Source organism: Triturus cristatus, chromosome 9, assembly GCF_964204655.1.
Source record: "Triturus cristatus chromosome 9, aTriCri1.1, whole genome shotgun sequence".
Lineage (NCBI taxonomy): Eukaryota > Metazoa > Chordata > Amphibia > Caudata > Salamandridae > Triturus > Triturus cristatus.
Window position 1 is genome coordinate 902,427,825 of NC_140592.1, and position 19,808 is coordinate 902,447,632.

General features: G+C 46.0%; 1 protein-coding gene across 3 annotated transcripts in view; it reads right to left on the reverse strand.

Moving 5' to 3' along the window:
- The window catches only part of GSKIP (GSK3B interacting protein), a 60,097-nt gene that overhangs the window by 19,991 nt on the left and 20,298 nt on the right, over window positions 1-19,808 (reverse strand). For all 3 annotated transcript variants that reach the window (XM_085626436.1, XM_085626435.1, XM_085626437.1), the window contains exon 2: window positions 8,076-8,336. In XM_085626436.1, the coding sequence (XP_085482562.1) occupies window positions 8,076-8,333 (258 nt within the window). In that variant the 5' untranslated portion in view covers window positions 8,334-8,336. The remainder of the gene's footprint in view (window positions 1-8,075; window positions 8,337-19,808) is intronic.

A 19,808-nucleotide genomic window follows, 5' to 3' on the forward strand; every position in this document is an offset into this window, starting at 1 on the left:
AATAGAATGTAATCAATGTCAGCCGAGGTGACCCTAGCAAGTGATGAAAATACAATGGAGTAGAGAATTCTATCAAAGGTTTTGGCCACTTAACCCTAACATTGTTTCTGGTGCTGGTTTGATTGAATAAGGCTTCTAAACCTAAATTAACTCTGCAGGTACTTTTGAAAACCGGTGATCCGGACCTCCTCCCTTGGGTTTCCCATGTTAGACACATGTAACATAGTAACATCCATTAGGCTAGCACCTCTTCATGCACTCAAGTAACTCTAGGACCGGTGAGTAGCTAGCAATAGTATAACAGGTGCAATGGAGCCAGAGCTCAGGGCTTTGATGGGCTCACTTCAACCCAATCAGCAGGTTTTGTTTTAAACAAACCCAGAATTGTGGTCAACTTCCCTGTTTGCTTTAGAGCTCATTGCAGCCTTGCTATGCCGGTGCTCCAATACTGCTAAAAAAGAGAGATTAATTGCATGTTTAATTTTTAACATTTTATTTCATTCTTGACAGCTCCTAGAGAATAGCTTAACTGCATTATAAACTGCCATCAAGTCAAAAAACGTATTTGGATCAAATGCCATCATATACATCACATTATTTACAGTTTCATTTGTGTATTCTACCATCAGGCAGTTATAGTGCTAACTAGGGAAAAGACAAGCACCCCATGTTCGCTATCACAAACTGAAGACGAAAAAAAACTTCACTTTTTCTTACTCTTTTTAACGATACGCTGTAACGAAAGCGGCTAAAAACACTTGTGGATAGCATTATGGATGGAAGACAAGCCATGAATCTGTTTATGTGCATAGAGGAGCCGTCAATGTTTTTTGCTTGTGATAGAAACAATTCCTAGTATAATAAAACAGGATTTGTTGAACTAGGGAATTCGTTTAGGGAGTGTTAATCATATAGTGCCCCATTATGCTGAAAATAGGTTGATCAACTTGAGACCCATGGGGCCCTAATTTCTTGAACTGCTCAATGAATAGCTTGCATATGAACAGTCTTCCTTGGTTCTGCGAAGAAGGGTGACTGAGAAGGGACCTTTTACTGGTCTAGTAAATAAAGGTCCATAAATGTTTGTGCATAAGAGTGTAAACACACTACTAAAGGTAATGTGCGCCCTGATGTCGCTCAGGTAATGGAGGGATTTGCCTTTCAGTGGCATTCTGGTCCAGTCTGTTGCTTTCAATTATTGTCAGGGTTGTCCTGGTTAAGATGGTAACCCTTCTAAGGCGTCTTTATGCTTTTTAATGTAGTTTGTGCTCGAGACCCAAGTCCACATTTTGTGAATTACAAAAGCTCCTGACTGGATCACACTGGGCAGGGTTAGGACTAGGGTTCCAGGGTTTCTGGTATTTATTTTTTTGACATTTCTTTCTATATTTATTTTATGCTCAATGTTATATGTGTTTATCGGTATTTAATTTGTGCTTAGTGTAAAATGAAGCTTCAATGGGTTTATTTCCACATTTATTTAACCAATAAAAGTATATTCATATTTGAATATCCAGCAGGTTCTAGACATTCACAGTACAATGCACAACCTACATTGTAGAACAGCTAAAAAAAAAATCTGTTTTTTTAAATTCCCCTACCCATTAATCCGTGTAGCTGCTGAGCTGCCACCCATGATAGCAGTGAGAATCGTCCAAAAAGTACTTATTTTCAGTTTTTCCATATTTAAAAATAAACAGACAGGAAAGCAGATGGTTTTCAGTCTGTATTTATCTGTGAAAATCTGTAAAAACAAAAAACTGGGAGCCTTAGTTATGACATAGAAATAGGTTGGATACTCATAGTATCTTACAAACAGAGTGTCCTTCGACTGAGTTTTATTAGCTGACCATACAAATGGAAAATTTTATGAAATGGTTAGATGGTCATCAGAACGTCCAGCACTGACTGCGTCATAGCACTTTTTTCTTTTCTACTTTAAGCCATGTTGCACAGAAGCTCAACTGCTGTGCAACAAAACACGGGCAAAGCCAATAGATTTTGCATAAACAAAGCTACTGGCTTTGACAAGTCTTGTTTTTCTTTTAGCAATTCATTCAATCAGGATAGAGGTCCATATGTATGGGTTTTGGAAGCTTCCCAAACTACGACAACTCGGGATAAATTGGATTGGTTAGAGAGACTGTTCATCACAACTGTCAACCTGCTGGGTAAGATAAGCTGCTGTACTATATCTGCGGTTCTTAACCCTTTGACTTCTGTGGACCCCCCCAATGAACCATCACTGGAATTCTGGGGTTTCCACTGAGTCACTCTTGGAGGCACCACCTAAGGTGAGTAGATAGGGACCCGACGGAGTGCGTGTGCAGTGTGTGAACACGACCGCGTGCTCCGTATAAGTCTATGTGTGAGTCGCAGTTGAATTTGTAAAGAGTAGGGACCCTTCCCAGTTGACCTTGAAGAAACCCCGTGGAAGACAGAAGGTTGGAGAGCCACCCCACCCGTGGATACCGCAGTACCCAAGTAACCTATCCCAGGGGAGCCGGTGGTATGCAGTAGCATCAGAAGCCGTCGTCGAACCAAATGGAGGACTTCGGGAAAGTGCCGCTGCTGGAAGATGAAAGTGTCCGTGGGAATCCAAACATGGATTCTTGAAGAAGAGTACCTGAAAGCAGTGGGGACAGAGTCTGGGTCACTTGGGAGTGACCAGGGGCCCGGTAGACAAATGCCCACCGATATCGGATGCTTCTGGATAGTTGACTGTGATCTCGACTCTGCAGCTGCGGGGACCAGGTGATGCTGAGGACGGCCAAGAGCAGTCCCACGAAGGATGTTGAGTGCTGAGGGGTCGGTGTCCGGTAGGGAGCACCAACAAGCCTTTGCAATGGTCACACACGCAGGAGGTCAAGAAAGTGTACGGTTCAGACCAGCAAGGTCCAGGAGACTCACCACAAGCAGGGGAGTCAGGGCAGGCCTCGAGTACTCAGGAGAGCCCAAGGAAAACAAAGATGACCCTCAATTGGACCCACAGGCCGGAGGCGCAGGAGTCACAAGAGGACCTCGAGCAGCTTACAAAACAACAGGCCACAGAGCACACGGTGCGATGTGGTTGAAGATCTTTGCAGGTGAAGTTGCCAGAGGTTGGGGCTACTCGGCGCCCAATGCACTTGCTGCAGAATTGCCAACAAGCATTTGCACTTGCAAAAGTACACGGTGCACAGGGGTTCGGGTATTGCACCCCACAAGGGATTCTGGCCTCAAACTGAGTGAGAGGGCGGCTCGGGCCTCGAGGGATGTAGAAACCCACCTCCTGTGTTGTTGAACCCTTCGGAGTCCGTAGCACGGGATCAGCAGACCGGTCAGCAGTATTGCGGTGTCTGCGAACGCAGGAGCGTGACTCCTTCACTCCAAGGGAGATTATCTTCAGGCGTCTTGGATGCTTCAGAGGCCCTACACGGATACTGTATTGTGCACAGACGAGGCAGCAGACTGAGAGGGAAATGAAGTCAGGCCCAAACGAAGACCAGTGTAGTCCAGAGTGACCAGACGGTCGAAGTGCAGTAGTTTCAGTTCTGAATCTTGTCCACTACAAATCTAAGTTCCTACAGCCAGATAAGCCCTTAAGTACCCTAAGGGAAGGGTTGGGAAGGTTCAGGTGACCCTCCCAGGGGAGGGTCTTGACAGGGGCAAGGTTTCTCACAGGTCCTTTGTCCAGTTTCGTGCCAGAGCAGGAGCCAACGGCTCCTAGGACTTGTTTGAACTGGACTATGCACAGGCACACCAAATGTGCCCCTCATGCAGACTTTCAGGTGCTGGCAATGGCACCTACCCACCTCTAAAACACTAAATACTGTCTGGGAGGTGGTCACACCTCCCTGTGACAGGATGCCTATTGTCCTGCCTTACCCTGCTCGAGCTTGGCTCATCAGCAGGAGGGCAGAAATGTGTCTCAGGTCGGCAGCAACCATTTTGTGCTGTCCGGAACTAGAAGGTTGGTACCGGCAACACCGAAAGCCAAGGAGGCCGCTCCCGATGGGGGGAATCATACCTCCCACACCAGTTACCTGTGTGGGGGTATGATTCCAACATGCTTGACAACAAACATGATAGATTGAGTTTCAACGGCTGCAACAAACCCTAACAACTTACTACAACCTATGAATACACCACATTTTAACCACAGATCCATGCATGACTTTGTAAAATGAACCTGAATAACTTTTCTCCCTGTCCCACCACATGGGCAAGATCTCTTGTTTTATACAAATACTACATCTCAACCTTCATGGATAATGTGTAACCTAGATAGTATGGCTCAACTTAGCCACCTTCAAGGAATATAATTACTACTCAAGGGGTTACATCTTGGGCTTTACATTTTAGGAAAGGTCTGAAAGTTCTACAAAAGTTCTACAAAAGTAATCAAATTGTACTAAATGAGAAATTGCTTGGTTCTAGAGTAAGTAAACTTGAAAATGAAAAAAACTCACAGTGCACCGAATGAGCAGGAAAGACTTGAGAGGCATGAGACTGGGTATTTGGGTGAAAATCCCATTGATAAAGAGAACAGAAGATTTACGAAGCAGACACATCTAATCTCAAGACCATCTGAGAAAGTACAACAAACTATTACCGGTCATCTGAGTTGCAGCAGTTGTGAAGGTCCTGGACTTGAGCCAGGAAGCTGATTTCTAACTTGCTTTAGTCTGACGGGCTCCAGTTGGGTTTCAGACTTTCAGGGTAGGCTATGTGTTAGGATGTGAAGCATATGAATGTTGCATCCTGGAGCCTGTCAAGCTTCATGTTGCTCCTTATAATTCCATGTACCTCAACCACCACATTCCTCATAGATCAATGGCACAGAGTTTAAAGGAAATTTGTCCAGAATGGCCTTCGTAAAAGAACATTCAGACAAAGGAAAACAGCCCTTGTGAGGGCAGAGCAGTATGATGAGCAGTACAAGTACTATGAGAACACTGAACTGGTGTACCCATCTCCTCTTTACCCAGAACAGCTAGTCTCCCTCCTACCCTAATTGTCTTTGTCTTCCTCTCATCCGTACTGTGACTGTTGTGGAGCAGTACCATCAGCTGACCTTGGTCATCTTTCAAACACTTAATTAGCTACACTTTTATCGGCATCCACGTAATTCACATCCCACTGAGGCATAGCAGAACACATGGAAATAAAGTGATGAGGTAAAGCACACTAAGCATTTAGTACTGTGACGCTGTAAAATAATATAAGAAGCTACTACTCAAGCAGGTCCCTAGGCCACAGAAATGAAGACGGACCTTCATTGCTTCTTTGTCTAGGTCATGGGTGCTCACAAACTTTCTCTCGGGGGCCAAATTTACAGTGTGGTTTGTGGCAGAGGGCCGCACCGGTGGGGGCGGGGTCAGAGGGGGAGGGGCGGGGCTAAAGTAAAAAAAAATTGTGACCATGAGGTTGAATACAGGTCCCTGCAGCAGACGCCTTCGTCCACTGAGCCACCAGACCTGGCATACACACATCTCTCTCTCTCTCTCCCCCTGTCTCTCTCTCCCTCTGTCTCCCTCCTCCTCTGTCTCCCTCCTCCTCTCTGTCTCCCTCCTCCCTCTCTGTTGCCCTCCTCCCTCTCTGTTGCCCTCCTCCCTCTCTCTCCCTCCCTCTCTGTCTCCCTCCGTCCCTCCCTCCCTCCCTCCGTCTCTCCGTCTCCCTTCCTCTATCTCTCCCTCCCTCCCTCCCTCTCTCCGTCTCCCTCCGTCTCTCCGTCTCTCTCCCTCCCTCCGTCTCTCCGTCTCCCTCCATCTCCCTCCATCTCTCCCTGTCTCTCTCCCTCCCTCCGTCTCCCTCCCTCTATCTCTCCCTCCGTCTCCCTCCCTCCGTCTCCCTCCCTCCGTCTCCCTCCCTCCGTCTCCCTCCCTCCGTCTCCCTCCCTCTATCTCTCCCTGTCTCTCTCCCTCCCTCAGTCTCCCTCCCTCAGTCTCCCTCCCTCAGTCTCCCTCCCTCTATCTCTCCCTCCCTCAGTCTCCCTCCCTCAGTCTCCCTCCCTCAGTCTCCCTCCCTCAGTCTCCCTCCCTCAGTCTCCCTCCCTCAGTCTCCCTCCCTCAGTCTCCCTCCCTCAGTCTCCCTCCCTCAGTCTTCCTCCCTCAGTCTTCCTCCCTCAGTCTTCCTCCCTCCGTCTTCCTCCCTCCCTCAGTCCGTCTCCCTCAGTCCCCCTCCCTCAGTCCCCCTCCCTCCGTCCCCCTCCCTCCGTCCCCCTCCCTCCGTCCCCCTCCCTCAGTACCCCTCCCTCAGTCCCCCTCCCTCCGTCCCCCTCCCTCAGTCCCCCTCCCTCAGTCTTCCCCCCTCCCTCCGTCCCCCTCCCTCCGTCCCCCTCCCTCCGTCCCCCTCCCTCCGTCCCCCTCCCTCCGTCCCCCTCCCTCCGTCTCCCTCCCTCCGTCTCCCTCCCTCCGTCTCCCTCCCTCCGTCTCCCTCCCTCCCTCCGTCTCCCTCCCTCTCCCTCCCTCCCTCTCCCTCCCTCCGTCTCCCTCCCTCCCTCCCTCCGTCTCCCTCCCTCCCTCCGTCTCCCTACCTCCCTCCGTCTCCCTACCTCCCTCCGTCTCCCTCCCTCCCTCCGTCTGCCTCCCTCTCTGCCTCCCTCTCTGCCTCCCTCTCTGCCTCCCTCTCTGCCTCCCTCTCTGCCTCCCTCTCTGCCTCCCTCTCTGCCTCCCTCTCTGCCTCCCTCTCTGCCTCCCTCTCTGCCTCCCTCTCTGCCTCCCTCTCTGCCTCCCTCTCTGCCTCCCTCTCGGTCTCCCTCTCGGTCTCCCTCTCGGTCTCCCTTCCTCTCCCTCCCTCTCCCTCCCTGTCTCCCCCAGACTGCGCCTCTGTCTCCCTCTTTCTGTCACCCTGTCTCCCTCCCTCTCCCTCGGTCTTCCTCTCCCTCCCTCGGTCACCCTCTGTCATCTCACCCCGTGTGTGTGTCAGCCCTCAGCCCGGGCTGAGACAGCTTCCCAGCGCGCACACACAGCCGCACCAGAGTACTTCACAGGTCTTTAAAAGACCACTTACATGTTATTAAAGCTTTGTTGTATGTCACCTCTTAGGCCCCTGCATCTCCACTTTGACAATCACTGGAATCCCCCGGTCCCCACAGAGCAGAGTCTGGGCTGCTGCAACTGGCAGTGTTTGCTAACACTATTTACATTTTTTTTTTCTTTTAAACACAGGTAGGATGTCTGCAAGGTCCGTGGGCCGCCACGCAAGGCTTGCCGGGCCGCTGGCGGCCCGCGTGCCGTACTCTGAGTAACCGTGGTCTAGGTATTCTTCTTCTCTGAGTGGTCCTCAAGGTGGTTGATGTCAGAGGGAAATTAAATGAGCTTAAGAATGCAAACTCCAAACATCTTCTGTATATGGAACCATGTTCATTATGTCACCTTAATTACTAAAACATGCTAACAGCTGAAATTGCAATTGGAGAGATTAATGTATAAACCTACATGTTACTATCAGAACAGCAGTAACACAGTGTATGGATAGCATGTGCCTTTAAGTGCACCTACCTGAGAACCAAGGACCAGAACAATGCACTGCAAAAATAAAACTGGGCAAAAAAGCTGAGAACAGAGGTGACAACAAACTGATGGTGTTCCCCCTTTAGCAGTAATTGTGCAAGAGCGGGATATTTACATTTGTCATCTTGTACTCGATGGACACTGTGACCCAGGATAGAGCTCCTGGTGCGGTTGCACACCCAAGATATTCTAATGCTTTGTGAGTAACAGACAGGCTACTCGTTCCCCTGCAGGTATACGACAGGTAGTGTCCATGGGGGATGCAAAGAGTGTTTTCCCCCTCAGCCTCCCCGCCATATACTCCTATTTCCTCATCCTGTCTGAGCAGGCTCCCCTCTGCTCCATGCACAGGGGTAGGTGCACAAAACACACTCCATGTAGCAACTTCCTTGGTCCCCCAACAAATCTTCAATTAAATAAAGTAAAACAACAAAGTCTAATTTAAATCATCTGCAACAAGGCACTTTCTCCTTAACACAACAGTTTGAATTAGTTGTGCCCTTATAATTCATGGTAATCCTTCATATGAAAATTAAAACATGACGAATATAGTAACAAACAATTTATCAAAACATTTACCCTAAGTCCAGCTTCCGTTAACTCCAAGCAGTATCTGGTGCCTTCCCTGATTTCCACATTGATATATGCCACATCCACAGCACTGGGCAGATTTTTAGAAACAAACATGTTGCCAACAGCAAACAAAACGTCATTCACAACTGCTTCTGCTTCTAGTCTCATGTCTTTTACGTCGACTCCGTCAAAATCCTTAAATTCAGAATCTTCTTCAAATCCAGAGTTAATGGGTAAATCAATAGGATTGAAGTCCACCTCCATACTCTGCAAAAACGGAAGAAATGTAAGAACATTCACAAAGCAGCTCCCAATTCTAATTAAGAATAATACATTAACAGTTCAGTTTTTGCTAGTATGATTCTACTTTATTAAGAGCAGCTGCATATGTGATGAAAATAATAGTTAAAATGGTTGTTTGTTTTGGATTTACCATACAGATCATGAAAGTCAGTTATTCATTTAAAAGTCTCCTTGGCTTTCACAGGAAAAGATCAGAACAGATGATTTCAACTTAGAAAACAATCATAATAATAGCTTAGTTCTCAATTCAATTAAACATCAAGCATAGCTTTACTAACAATTGATGGAATCCAAACACAAATTGCACCACAGTGTGCTTTCTGCTTGGTGTACGTTGCTTAGTATTTTCTGCGAACTTTATACCTTTTCATATGAATCATTAGTATAATTGAGAAAGAAAAAACAATACAAGAGGTAAAAGAACACAACTAACTTGTTTGGCAATAGTAGACAAATATAGACATATCTAGCCTTCTTACCTCCTCATGAACCACCTACCTCAAACTCACCACCTTTCTACTAGCATTTCCTCTATTTCTTTTGCCGGAATTTTCTTTGAAGTGGTCTAGAAACCTTCAGAGTAGCTCTCAGCCTTGAGTTCATATTTAACTGAGAACTGCAATAAATAAGTGTTTTGCTTTCCCTTTTAAATGTTATAGACAGGCTATGTTTATTTCACATTATCAGGCTGCAGACAGAGCCTGATAATGAGCAGTGCTTCACTCAGATTTATGACCCATGTTGGTTGCAGAGGTTCAGAACTGAAGCAGTGAGGTATTTAACTCTTTAATATAATGATATTTCTGAATGCTTTTAAATTAGAGAAATTTAAAATTAATTGTTAATTTAATGATTAAGTTAATTTTTCATTTTAATTTTCTCTCTTTCAAAGTGTCACATTTACAAACAAGCAGGCATCTTGCTGCTCCCAGTGGCATGTAGACACAGCGCCATATTTAAAACTGAAAAATTACATTTTCTTTTAAATGGGAGAAATTTAAAGTGAAGAATAATGTTTCTATGAAACATGTTCTTAATATTTTTATAAATTAAGCCAATTCAGTTCCAATGTTTTATGAAGCATGTTTCTTCACTTTAAATTCCTCACATTTAAACAAATGACTGTATATTCCTGTTATAAATATGGCACCATGACCACAGGCCACTGGGAGCAATATGCCTGCTGTTTGTAAAGGCACCTTGGCATGGGAGAAAATAGAAATGGTGAGTTTTATGTAATGCATATAAACAAAGTTAACTCTTCAGCTGAACTTTCACCCATTTCAAAGTGACGCATTGACACACAGCAGGCTTCTTGCTCAGACACGCGATCATGTTTACAACTGAAAAATACAGCCTTTTTTTTTAATGTGAGAAATTTAAAGTGCAGAAAAGTGTTCCTTATTATGAACATTTTGGCAGAAACTTTTTCTGCACTTTAAATTTCTCCCATTAAAAAAAGTGGTTGTACGTTTGTGTAGTACATGATATGGTGCCACATGTGGCAAAAGATATGTCCTGTGCCACAAATACATACGACACAGGCTCTCAGTCACCCATAAATCACACTCATTCACACAAGTGTTAATACATCTCCACAGACCATTCACTCACTGACGCACATGACATCCCCATCACAGTACCCCTAGTCATAGTATTTTTTCCAAACCATATTATCGGGCTCAATGGACATTAGGTTTAAAGTCAATGAAGCTGAGCGAGAGGGTGTCAGGTAACAATGTGCAGGTTACTTGGCCTTCAGTAGCTCACGACGGTTTTCACTGGTCAGAAGTAGCACTCATTACAGAAAAGCCTGGAGATCTCCGATTTAATGGCTTCAGATGTACAACCGCACTGGTAATAGTTCTGATTTGTTCTCTTTTGCCTGCACTAGCATTTTAATTGCTTCTAAAAAGATGTAAGTTCTCTCGGGGTATTAACGGAATATTGTATTTTGCAATAGGGGTGTTTAAGTGTAGTGCCATGTTGTATTTTAAGTACTGAGAGTTAATGCTGCTAATGTTACCCTTTTCTAACTGTAATGTGGTTGTAATAAGTGCTTCGCTCTGGAGACGTTAGCCCCTACATCGTATTCACAATCTTTCGAACAGTATTTTCTCTTTTTCTTTGGCTGCCATCTTGGAGGTATTTTTATAGTACGGTCTAGTGTTTGGAGTTATATGCTGCTAATCATAATGGTATTTAATGCGACAGCAAATCCGGCTGTGCCTGGGACATGCTCAGCACTCGCTATGTTCCCGGTTTTACAATCGAACTTCGGGTTGGTACCTCAAGAGTTTATTCACATAAGTCACCCCTTGCTCTGCACTGCTTGTAGTGTTGACATTGTCCCAAAACCGCCTGATCCCCCTTTAGGCTAGCCACACCTCCTCCGACCTTGAGTCTCAGCTCCACAATGCCTCATAATTGACTGCTCTTTTGGCTCGGTTACTTCTTCAGACTGCTCCAAGTCCTCTGATTTATGTTTACTGCTTAAATGACTTTTCTCGTTCAAAATGCCTTCATAAGTTCTTCACACTCTTCTTTTGAGGCTTCACTTTCTCCTAATGTTGTTGGGTCTAGAGTCTATCCCCCACGCTTTAAATGCGGTCTTACTACTGCACTTTGTTTTTTAAATGCCTTGGACATTCATGATTTAATACTTTTTTTTAAATAAGGAAGAAAAGGGGAAGGGAGAAAAGCATACCTTACAGAAGGCAAAGCATCGTGTGAGTGACAATCAGACATATACAATGGAACTCAGCAGTAAGGGCAGCCGCGGTAGCTCACATCAAGGAAAAGGAAGTGTGGGTAATGCAGTGGGCCCCCTCCCAGCCATATGGCCGATTTCAGATAAATGTCACTCACTCACGAGAGGCAATCCCTGGAGTCGGCGGTCCACCACCTCCTTCAAATCAACAGCCACATCCCGCATCTGCAAATACAGAGCGAGGGGGCCCAGAGTTCTTTAGGCCTGGAGTGCACTGGCATAAGTTCCCACTAGTTAGACAGCTGTTCCCTGACAATACATCGCCATAACCAATCAGCTGTATTAGGCACAGGCCGCCGTCCCCAGTGGATAGCCAACCGTTACTTAGCCAGTAAAAGCAGCATCGAGTGAGGCACCAAGATTCAGGGGGATGCTCCCCCCACCCCACACCTGGACAGCAACCATCAGCATCTACTGTGAGAGATGACCAGTGATCTGGGCTGTCTTGGTGTATATGAGGGATCAGAAACATGCCACCTTGGGCAGTCCCAAGCGATATGTAGGAAGGTGGCCTGCAGGGAAGCACATCAAATCGTGCATCCTCTGCGAGTCCCATTCTCAGCAGCTAAACGGGAACGGTTGTGCAATGAAGTCTGTGGAGGAATCTGAAGTAGATAAAGCTAAGTCTATCATTGGGAGATACGGCCTTTGATTGGGTGCAGCAACAGTGCCACTTTACTTAAGAGATAAGGGGGAGGGGGCGGGGGGAAGTCTGTATCCGTTTCCCAAGCAGCACGAACCCCAGGGTCACATACGGGTGCTTTCTCCTGCATCGTAGTATTGAAAAGAGTGATTAGCTTGCTGGGGGAGAGACTGACAATAAGATGTTCTAGAGCATGAAGCATGGAAGGGGTCACTGAGAAGGTGTTTTGCAGAGCACGGCATGTAACACGCAGCTGGTGGTAGAGTAAGACCTCGAGTGCATTGGGCTATAGGTGAATGTTAGTGCCAGGAGGGGAGAGAAAACTCACGTCTGGGTACAGATCGCCAAACGTGAGGAGTCCAAACCGGCGTACACGCCAACAGGCCTCCTCATCAGTCAGCATGGGGAGAAGAGGACTTTTGGCTAGTGGCATGCTGGGTGCATATAGATAGGGGATATGGGCTCGCCTCCGCAGTACATCCCAGCGGATACAGTCAATCATGTTGATCTCAGCACATGGAGGCCTGAATGTCCGTTATAGTCTCGTTCTCAGGTGACAGGGGCTGCTTGATCAGTTTCCACTGCAGTTTTTAGGTCTTGCGTGAGTTGCAGTGCAAAGCGCTGCTCCGCCTCCGCGAGAGATGTTGTAAGAGAGGACTTTGAGAAGAGGGCTTTAAGCCCCGCCCCGCATTTCCATTGGCCTGCGTCACCTTTAATGCTAAACGGTGGCCTGCCATTGGAAATGAGGGTTTTTTGTTCACGCCCTTTGTCTCCGAGCCGGACTGGCTCGCCTGCTTCACGGCTGTCATGAAGCACTTTCTTATCTTTATGGGGCCATGTGTTTGAAACACATGGCCCCATAAAGACGAGATTGATGCTTGTTTAAGAGCTTCTTCCTGGTGAAAGCTCTCATTTCCCCAAAACCGTGCAAGCCTTCCCCTCTACAACCACCTCATAGGACGTTTGATAATGATATCATTCCACAATCTAGCGCCTTACTCCTACTGGAATGCGTTACTGTTCTAAGCACATTCCCGAGAGTACAATTTTTGCGCATGACAGGGGGCACCTTCAGGAAGTAATTCCCACTGCGCACACACACAAGCCTTTGTTAACACCATCTTGCCACACAATGGGTTCCGCTCCGAGAAACTGCTGCAGGTTTGCTTGTTTAAAAACATTTTTTTTCTACTTTAAATAAATGCGCGCGTCTGTGAAAGTAATTGTGTGTGGGGGAGGGGCGGAGGCGGTTATTAATCATAAAACATTGGCAAGAACATTGTAATTATTTGGAAATCATTCCGAACGCGTGCCACACATGATGAATGTCTTCTGACTGTCGAAGTTGTAAAGTATTTAAGGTACACAGTGTAGTGCGGCGCTACTCGTGCTAAGGAAATCCTTTTGAGCAGGCCAGCACACCAGCATCGTAGATGGACCGCGTCTGTTCAAACAACGCTACAGTAGTGTGCAGCTGCACCACCAACCTCCAGCAGGGGACATCTGGCACCTTCAGTGAGGAGTGAGTTGTGTGCTCAGTGCTCACGCACACAAACACACATCTAGAATGCCATTCTTGTCCGTGCACATGCATCTGCCTTTCCCTGGGTTGCACAGAATCTTTGCACACAGTCCCTGCGCATTGCTATGTTGTTGGCACGCGCACACATACATCACACAGACCCACACACCTGGTGAACCAAGGTTGTTCACGAGCATCCACTCAAGCAGATGGCGTTCTGTCTGGTTCAGACAATAGCATCCTTTAACACGCCTCCAACACTTGCGTTTCACGAGTGTGTGCACTTACAGCATGTCGCCTTCGAACTGTTAACAAGTGTGTGCCTGCAAAGGCAGAGTACGTGACCTGTCATAATTGTATAGAGCATTCTTTCAAGTCGCCACCCCAAATACTTTTAGAAATGGGAGGAAAGCAGCAATTACGCGATAGCCAGTGCACATTAAACTGTTCATCTGTTGCAGCCGCAGGGTGGTAGAAGAAGCAAGCCGTTCATTGGCTGACACCAAATAGGCTCTAGCGTACACAAGAAACCACACATCTTGGGTTTCTCATGAGTTGCTTGGATTGTTCGGGAGAATGTACTCACCTAGGTGGCATCCAGAGATATTTAATAAATGCATATACATATGTCTTGCGTGTGAGAACACACGCCACGCGTTCTCGGGGGTTTAATGATGTGTGCTGACACAGGTGGAGTCTAGGGGGTACTCCCCTCCCCCATCATTCGTTCTAGACTGATTGTGCATACACCTGCGTTCCGGGGTGGTCTATGAGGCTGTTCTCACTCATTTTGCATCCAAGAATGATTCTTCGAGTATATGCTCATGCGCTCATCATAATTCCTTTGTTCACAAGAGGGTGAACCCCACCCAGCATCTGTGACTTGCACGGAACCCTCTGACTCCCCTCTGCCCCGAGAGTGCAGTTGTACGAGTGCTATCCTTGGGTCTCGATAGTGAATGCTCACCCTGGTGTAATTTAGGAGTCGGTGAGTTCACAACTACCACGGAGTGTGTGTACTAACACAGTCAGCAGCCCAATGCCCTTCATGTGTGCGTCCTCCCATTGCCCTGAATCATGGCTTTCACACCTGAACTTCTCTTTGGCGGTCATGTGTGCGTGCTCTTACACAAAACATACCCAAATCTTCTGTGGGCGAGCACTGCATACATACATCCCCCCGGAGTCATTGCTGGGTGCACAAACACTAATATATTTACTGTTGTAAAGAGTGTGTTCACACGCATTGACATCCCATTGTCCTCAGAGTGTGCGCTCATACATTAAAAATCTGTGTTTCCACTAGCATGAGATCACACTATCACCCGAGAGCCTCCTGAGCCGGAACGTGAACTCACACCCTGCACACCCACAAGTCTGTAGTGACTGTGTTCACGCAGATCGTCTAGGAGCACATACGAGTGTTTGTTCACACTCCACATACAAGGGCATGCAGTGAGTGTCTATTGACAAGCTGAGCATCTGCAAATATTTAATGAATGTGAACTCACACAAAGACCATCAAAGAGCCTGTTGCGAGTGCCTGCTCACAGTGAATATTCAAGTGTCTGTAGTGAGTGTGTGTGACACTGGATATTGAGCAGGATGTTGAGCAGACGCCGTGCCGAAGTCAGCAGCTCTGTTACGCCACACCCCCCCAAGTAAATATGCTTAGTTAATAATGCCAGTTATATAAACAATGGGGTAACCCAGTATCCCTCAGAACCTGGGCAGTAAATTGTAAAGAAAACAGTGGTTCTGTTGGGTAAAAGAATTTCTTTGCGCATAAAGCATTAGTCAAACTGTGGAAATATGGATTTTCCCGATCAGTTATGTCCCCTATCTTGGACCCCAACGGTTCTATGTGCATGTCACAAGTACATGTATGTTCCCTCCAGTTCCAGTTATGAAGACGCAAATACATGTGCGTCCACCGTCAACATGCCCTCTGTCAGATCCGCCATGACTAGGCCGGATATTCCATTCCTAAATATGAAAGGCCACCGGCTTTATATGGTTCACTTATGCCATTTTACAGTCCAGGCAAGTAGGCCCTGATTCTGTCATCAAACTCCTCTTGCTTTCTGCCTCTGAAAACTCCAGTTCGAGCCTGCATCTGTGACCATGAACTTTGTCTCATTCTCTGCGCGGCTCACGAAGCCCGACATCAGCCTATTCTCTGCCAAGAACTGTATTTCGCCTTCGAGTTATCTGCTTCCCCCTCAGCCGATGCATTCCTGTCTAGTAGTTTAAGTAAACATTCTTCCAGCTACCGAGCAAAAGGCTCGACTTCTCTGTCCTCATGCAAGTAATTCATAGCCCTGTTACCATGGAATATTCCTACCCCCTCGCTTTCAGTGTAGACATTTAGACGCTTGTACACGCACGCACAGTCAGTATAGAATAGATTCTGTCCGAGAGTCCTTCTTTTGCGGATAACATAGTTCTTTAAACATAGGATGTTAGATATGATTTGGGATTAGGTTGACTTGACCCCCCAGACTTTTTGTCTCCACATGTAGAGCTAAATGTCAAGTCCCCTTCACCCCCTAGTTGCACGTCAATCACACGTCATACTGCTGCGCGCGCATCTATGCCAAGTATTATCTTATAGATCCGCCTATAGGTGACATCATAACCAATTATGTTCCTTTTTACTCCTTATTACACCCATTTTTTGGTTACGCAGACAATCGTCATTTTCCTTATCAATTGTTACGCCTATTGCATTCGCTTCATTGTAATGTATGTACTATAAAGGTTACTTCATGTCAATAAAGTATGTACTTCACTTCCTGAACCCCCGTGGTGATGGAACTTGGAGCAACCGATTATAATCGATCATTGGAATAAAGCCCATTCCGAACCTCTAATACCACGGATTCTGCCTCTCATTTTACTGAGCTATTTAATTATGTTTCTGTATCAAATTATGTCCAGGTAAAGGAAAATTATTTACCACATGAATGGCGCCCGAACAGGGACACTTTCTCATCTCACGCGCCGGCGGTGCGTTGCAGGCCCGGTCTCCTGCCACAGCTGGACGGACAATAACGCGTACCAGCAGGATTTCCTCTATCTCCCTCCGGTCAAGCGGGGGCGACTGAGACTGCGATCAACACCCAGACGAGGCGGTGAGAAGTGCGAAGTATCCCGACCAGAGCCTAGCTGAGAGAGCAAGATCCGAGGTATACAGAGACCCACCAGTTCGAAGTCAAGCCCAGTGTCCGACGAGTCGAGTCCAGTCCAGTCCGGTTCAAGTTCAAGTTACCGAGGCCTTCCGTTTCCGAAGCTACCCGGTGAGTACCATTGCTGGGGAGGCATTTCTGACGTGCACATAGGTTGTGCCGGTCAAGACGGGTTTGGGTACACAAATCCGGTCTGCACTGTTTTAGCAGTGTATCTGTACTGTTTAGCAGTATATCAAGTATTCCGAAGTATCTAGTTATTGTCAAGAATTAAGCTTGGTGATTAGTTATGCAGACGATCATCATTGTTGGTTATTTTAAAGGTTAAAAAATGTTTTAATGTTTAATGTTTAATGTGTTAAACGTCCTGCATATTGTGGTATGAATGGTTGTTCATTATTGTGCTTTTGTATTAAGTGTGTTCAAGATTAAGTATCGGATCAGTTGTCAATATGCCGCTCTTTTCGAAATTAAGACAGATCACTACTAGAAAAGGGGTTCTCGAAGAAGCCGTCCCTATTCCTCCTAGGGACACTCCAGGGCACTTCATGTATCACAAACATGGCTTAGACGCTATATTATTTCTTGATCTATGGGTAGACTACACCAAGGGATTACCAGAAAGTCAGAGGTGGCCCGCAGCGGGAACCTGGGATGCAGAGTGCATCATGAAAGTCGAGGAAGAGTTATGGAAAAGGAAAGTCAGACAGTCACAGAAAGACGCCGTTGAGTTATGGCGTAAGGAATCTCATAGACGCACAGAAAAAGCACGTAGACAGGAAGAAAAGAGTAAAGAAAGTTCATTTAAAGTTCGAGAAAATCTATTAATTGAGGAAGGTATCCGAGTGAAATCAGAACAAGTAGACAGACAAAGAAACGCCCTTGTGAATGGTATGTATCCCCTTCTGGCCGAAGGATTACCTAAGGCTACTCCAGAAATACCGAAAGACTTGCCACCCCCATTGTTCCCAATAAAGGTACATCCTAAGGGGCATCCTAGAACCGCAGAAGATGTTTTTCTTTCCTCATATTTAGATGACGCGGCTCCCGAATATGCTAATTCCGCCCCGCATAGACCGCATACCAGGGAGGTCCAACGCCAAGATCCAGCACCCGTATCCCTACAGCAACAAATCGAGTCACAAGTTCTGGCAAGCACATCTGTTTCTGCATCCGCTCCTACAGCTACTTCTATAGCTGTGTCCACACCTGTAGTTGCTGTGTCACGTTCGACGAATCCTTTCACACCCGACACCCCAGATGGGGCCACGGGAGGTGCTACCAATATCTTTTCTACGCCACCCAGAACAAATAAACTTACTTTTCAAGAGTCAGCACATTCACGTACACCCAAACTCATAAGTGCCCGTACGCTGAAGGAACTTCTTATAGATTGCAGATATGACCCTGTGCCCGGTAAAGAGGACGAAATGACCCTGGCCTCATTGCGTATCAGACGAGCCGCAGTGTATTTAGGAAAGTTACCAGGAATGACTGAGCATCTAGATAAAATATATCATTTTGTCCAAACAGGGCGAGATCCAGAATGTATTAACAGAGCTATGGAATACCAGAAAGTAGAGATACAGGGGGAACTGTTACGTTTCCTCATAAACTGTGTGATCAGAAATCAAGACCGACCGGGGGTAGACCCGGAAGCAATGCAAATTCTTACAAGATGGAGCCAGAATATATCAGAAGGGAGACATGATAAACAAAATTGTATAATAGCCATGTGCCGAAAGATCCGTAAAGAAATAGAACGCCTACACGAAGAGAGATTAGAGGTAGACGAGTTCGAACAAAGCGAGGAAGAAGGGTCAGGACTGCCCACAGGACAGTCAGACACCATAGCCTATGTAGGTAGAGGAAGATCTTGTAATAATAATAGACGTCTTACTGACTCAATACGTCCGATATGTCCAGATAATAACAGGAATTTCCAAATACCTATAATTAACATCAGGTCTAACGAGCATTCGTTCCAAACCGCCGACAAACTACTCCGAGAACGAAGGGGTTATCATTTTCTCGATTCTATGGATGAACAAGATTTAGCCAGGGCAGCTGTCCATTGGGTGGACAGTCCCGGAAAATATAGTGATGCTACAGTAGTACGCACATTTTTGAATCTTACCCCAGATGAACAGAGGTTAGCTGGGATTTATATGACTCAACAACTCATTATACTATATCGAAGTCAGCATTCGGACCCTGGTCCCTTACCTGACATACTGACTGAATTGCTTATGAATAAATGGAGAGGTGCAGGTACTAAATTAATTAAAGAAATTCTAGAATCAAGAAAGCAGTATATTCTTTTTGTATGCGCAGAGCATGTCTCACTGCCCGTCAAGGAAAGAACCACGTATCATATGGATAGACAGAATCCCTTACGAGAAGTGCACCCAATAAAGGGCGAGGACAACGAGTTCAAGCGCGTATTTGTATATACGCCCATATCGAAAATAGAATTGTTACAAATGAAGAAAGTGGTACCCAGTCATGACAAAGATCCAGCGGGTTTCCACCGAGAAATTAAAGACATGTTACTCATGGGAGAGTATACCTATCCCGACATTATGACAATATTAAAGGTATTGATGCCTGCTGGTATTTATGAGAAACTCAAGGAAAAAGAGTGGGAGGTAGGAGACCAAAAGATAGAATGGTCAGTGTTAGAAGCGGAAGAAAAGGCCCGAACTGCAGGAGCAGGACTTGGGGATAAAACTAAAGCACTGCCAGGTTTATTAGTACAGGTACTGCCACGTTTATTAACTACGAAAAAGGAAGATTGGGGTACAATTTCAGCCTGTAAACAGAAGCAAGATGAAGACACTAGTGATTACTATGCCCGATTTGAAAAATGTTTTGGTATAAATAGTGGCATAAAAGCAAGTAGCGAATCATACCCACATCTGTTTGTAACAAAATTAGTAGAAAATGCCCTGCCACCAGTAAAGAATAGAGTATTAAAATTCGAGAGTACCTGGCAAGGTAACACTCCATCACAAATGTTACAAATGTTACAGTACCATCATAATAGAATTAGAGAGGAACAAGAACATGAACACAGACGCATGAAAGACACGAAAATGAAAATGTTAGTTTCCCAGACAGTTCCAGCTGAAGGACATAAAAAGGGTATGACACATTCCGATTCCGCAGGACCTGTAAAAGGGACATGCAATTATTGTAAAAAGCCAGGTCATTATGTACACGATTGTCCAGTTTTAAAACATAATATCGCCATAGGTAAAACACAAGAAAGACCACGGCCATTTAGACAAGAGCAGAATGAACAAGGAGCTCT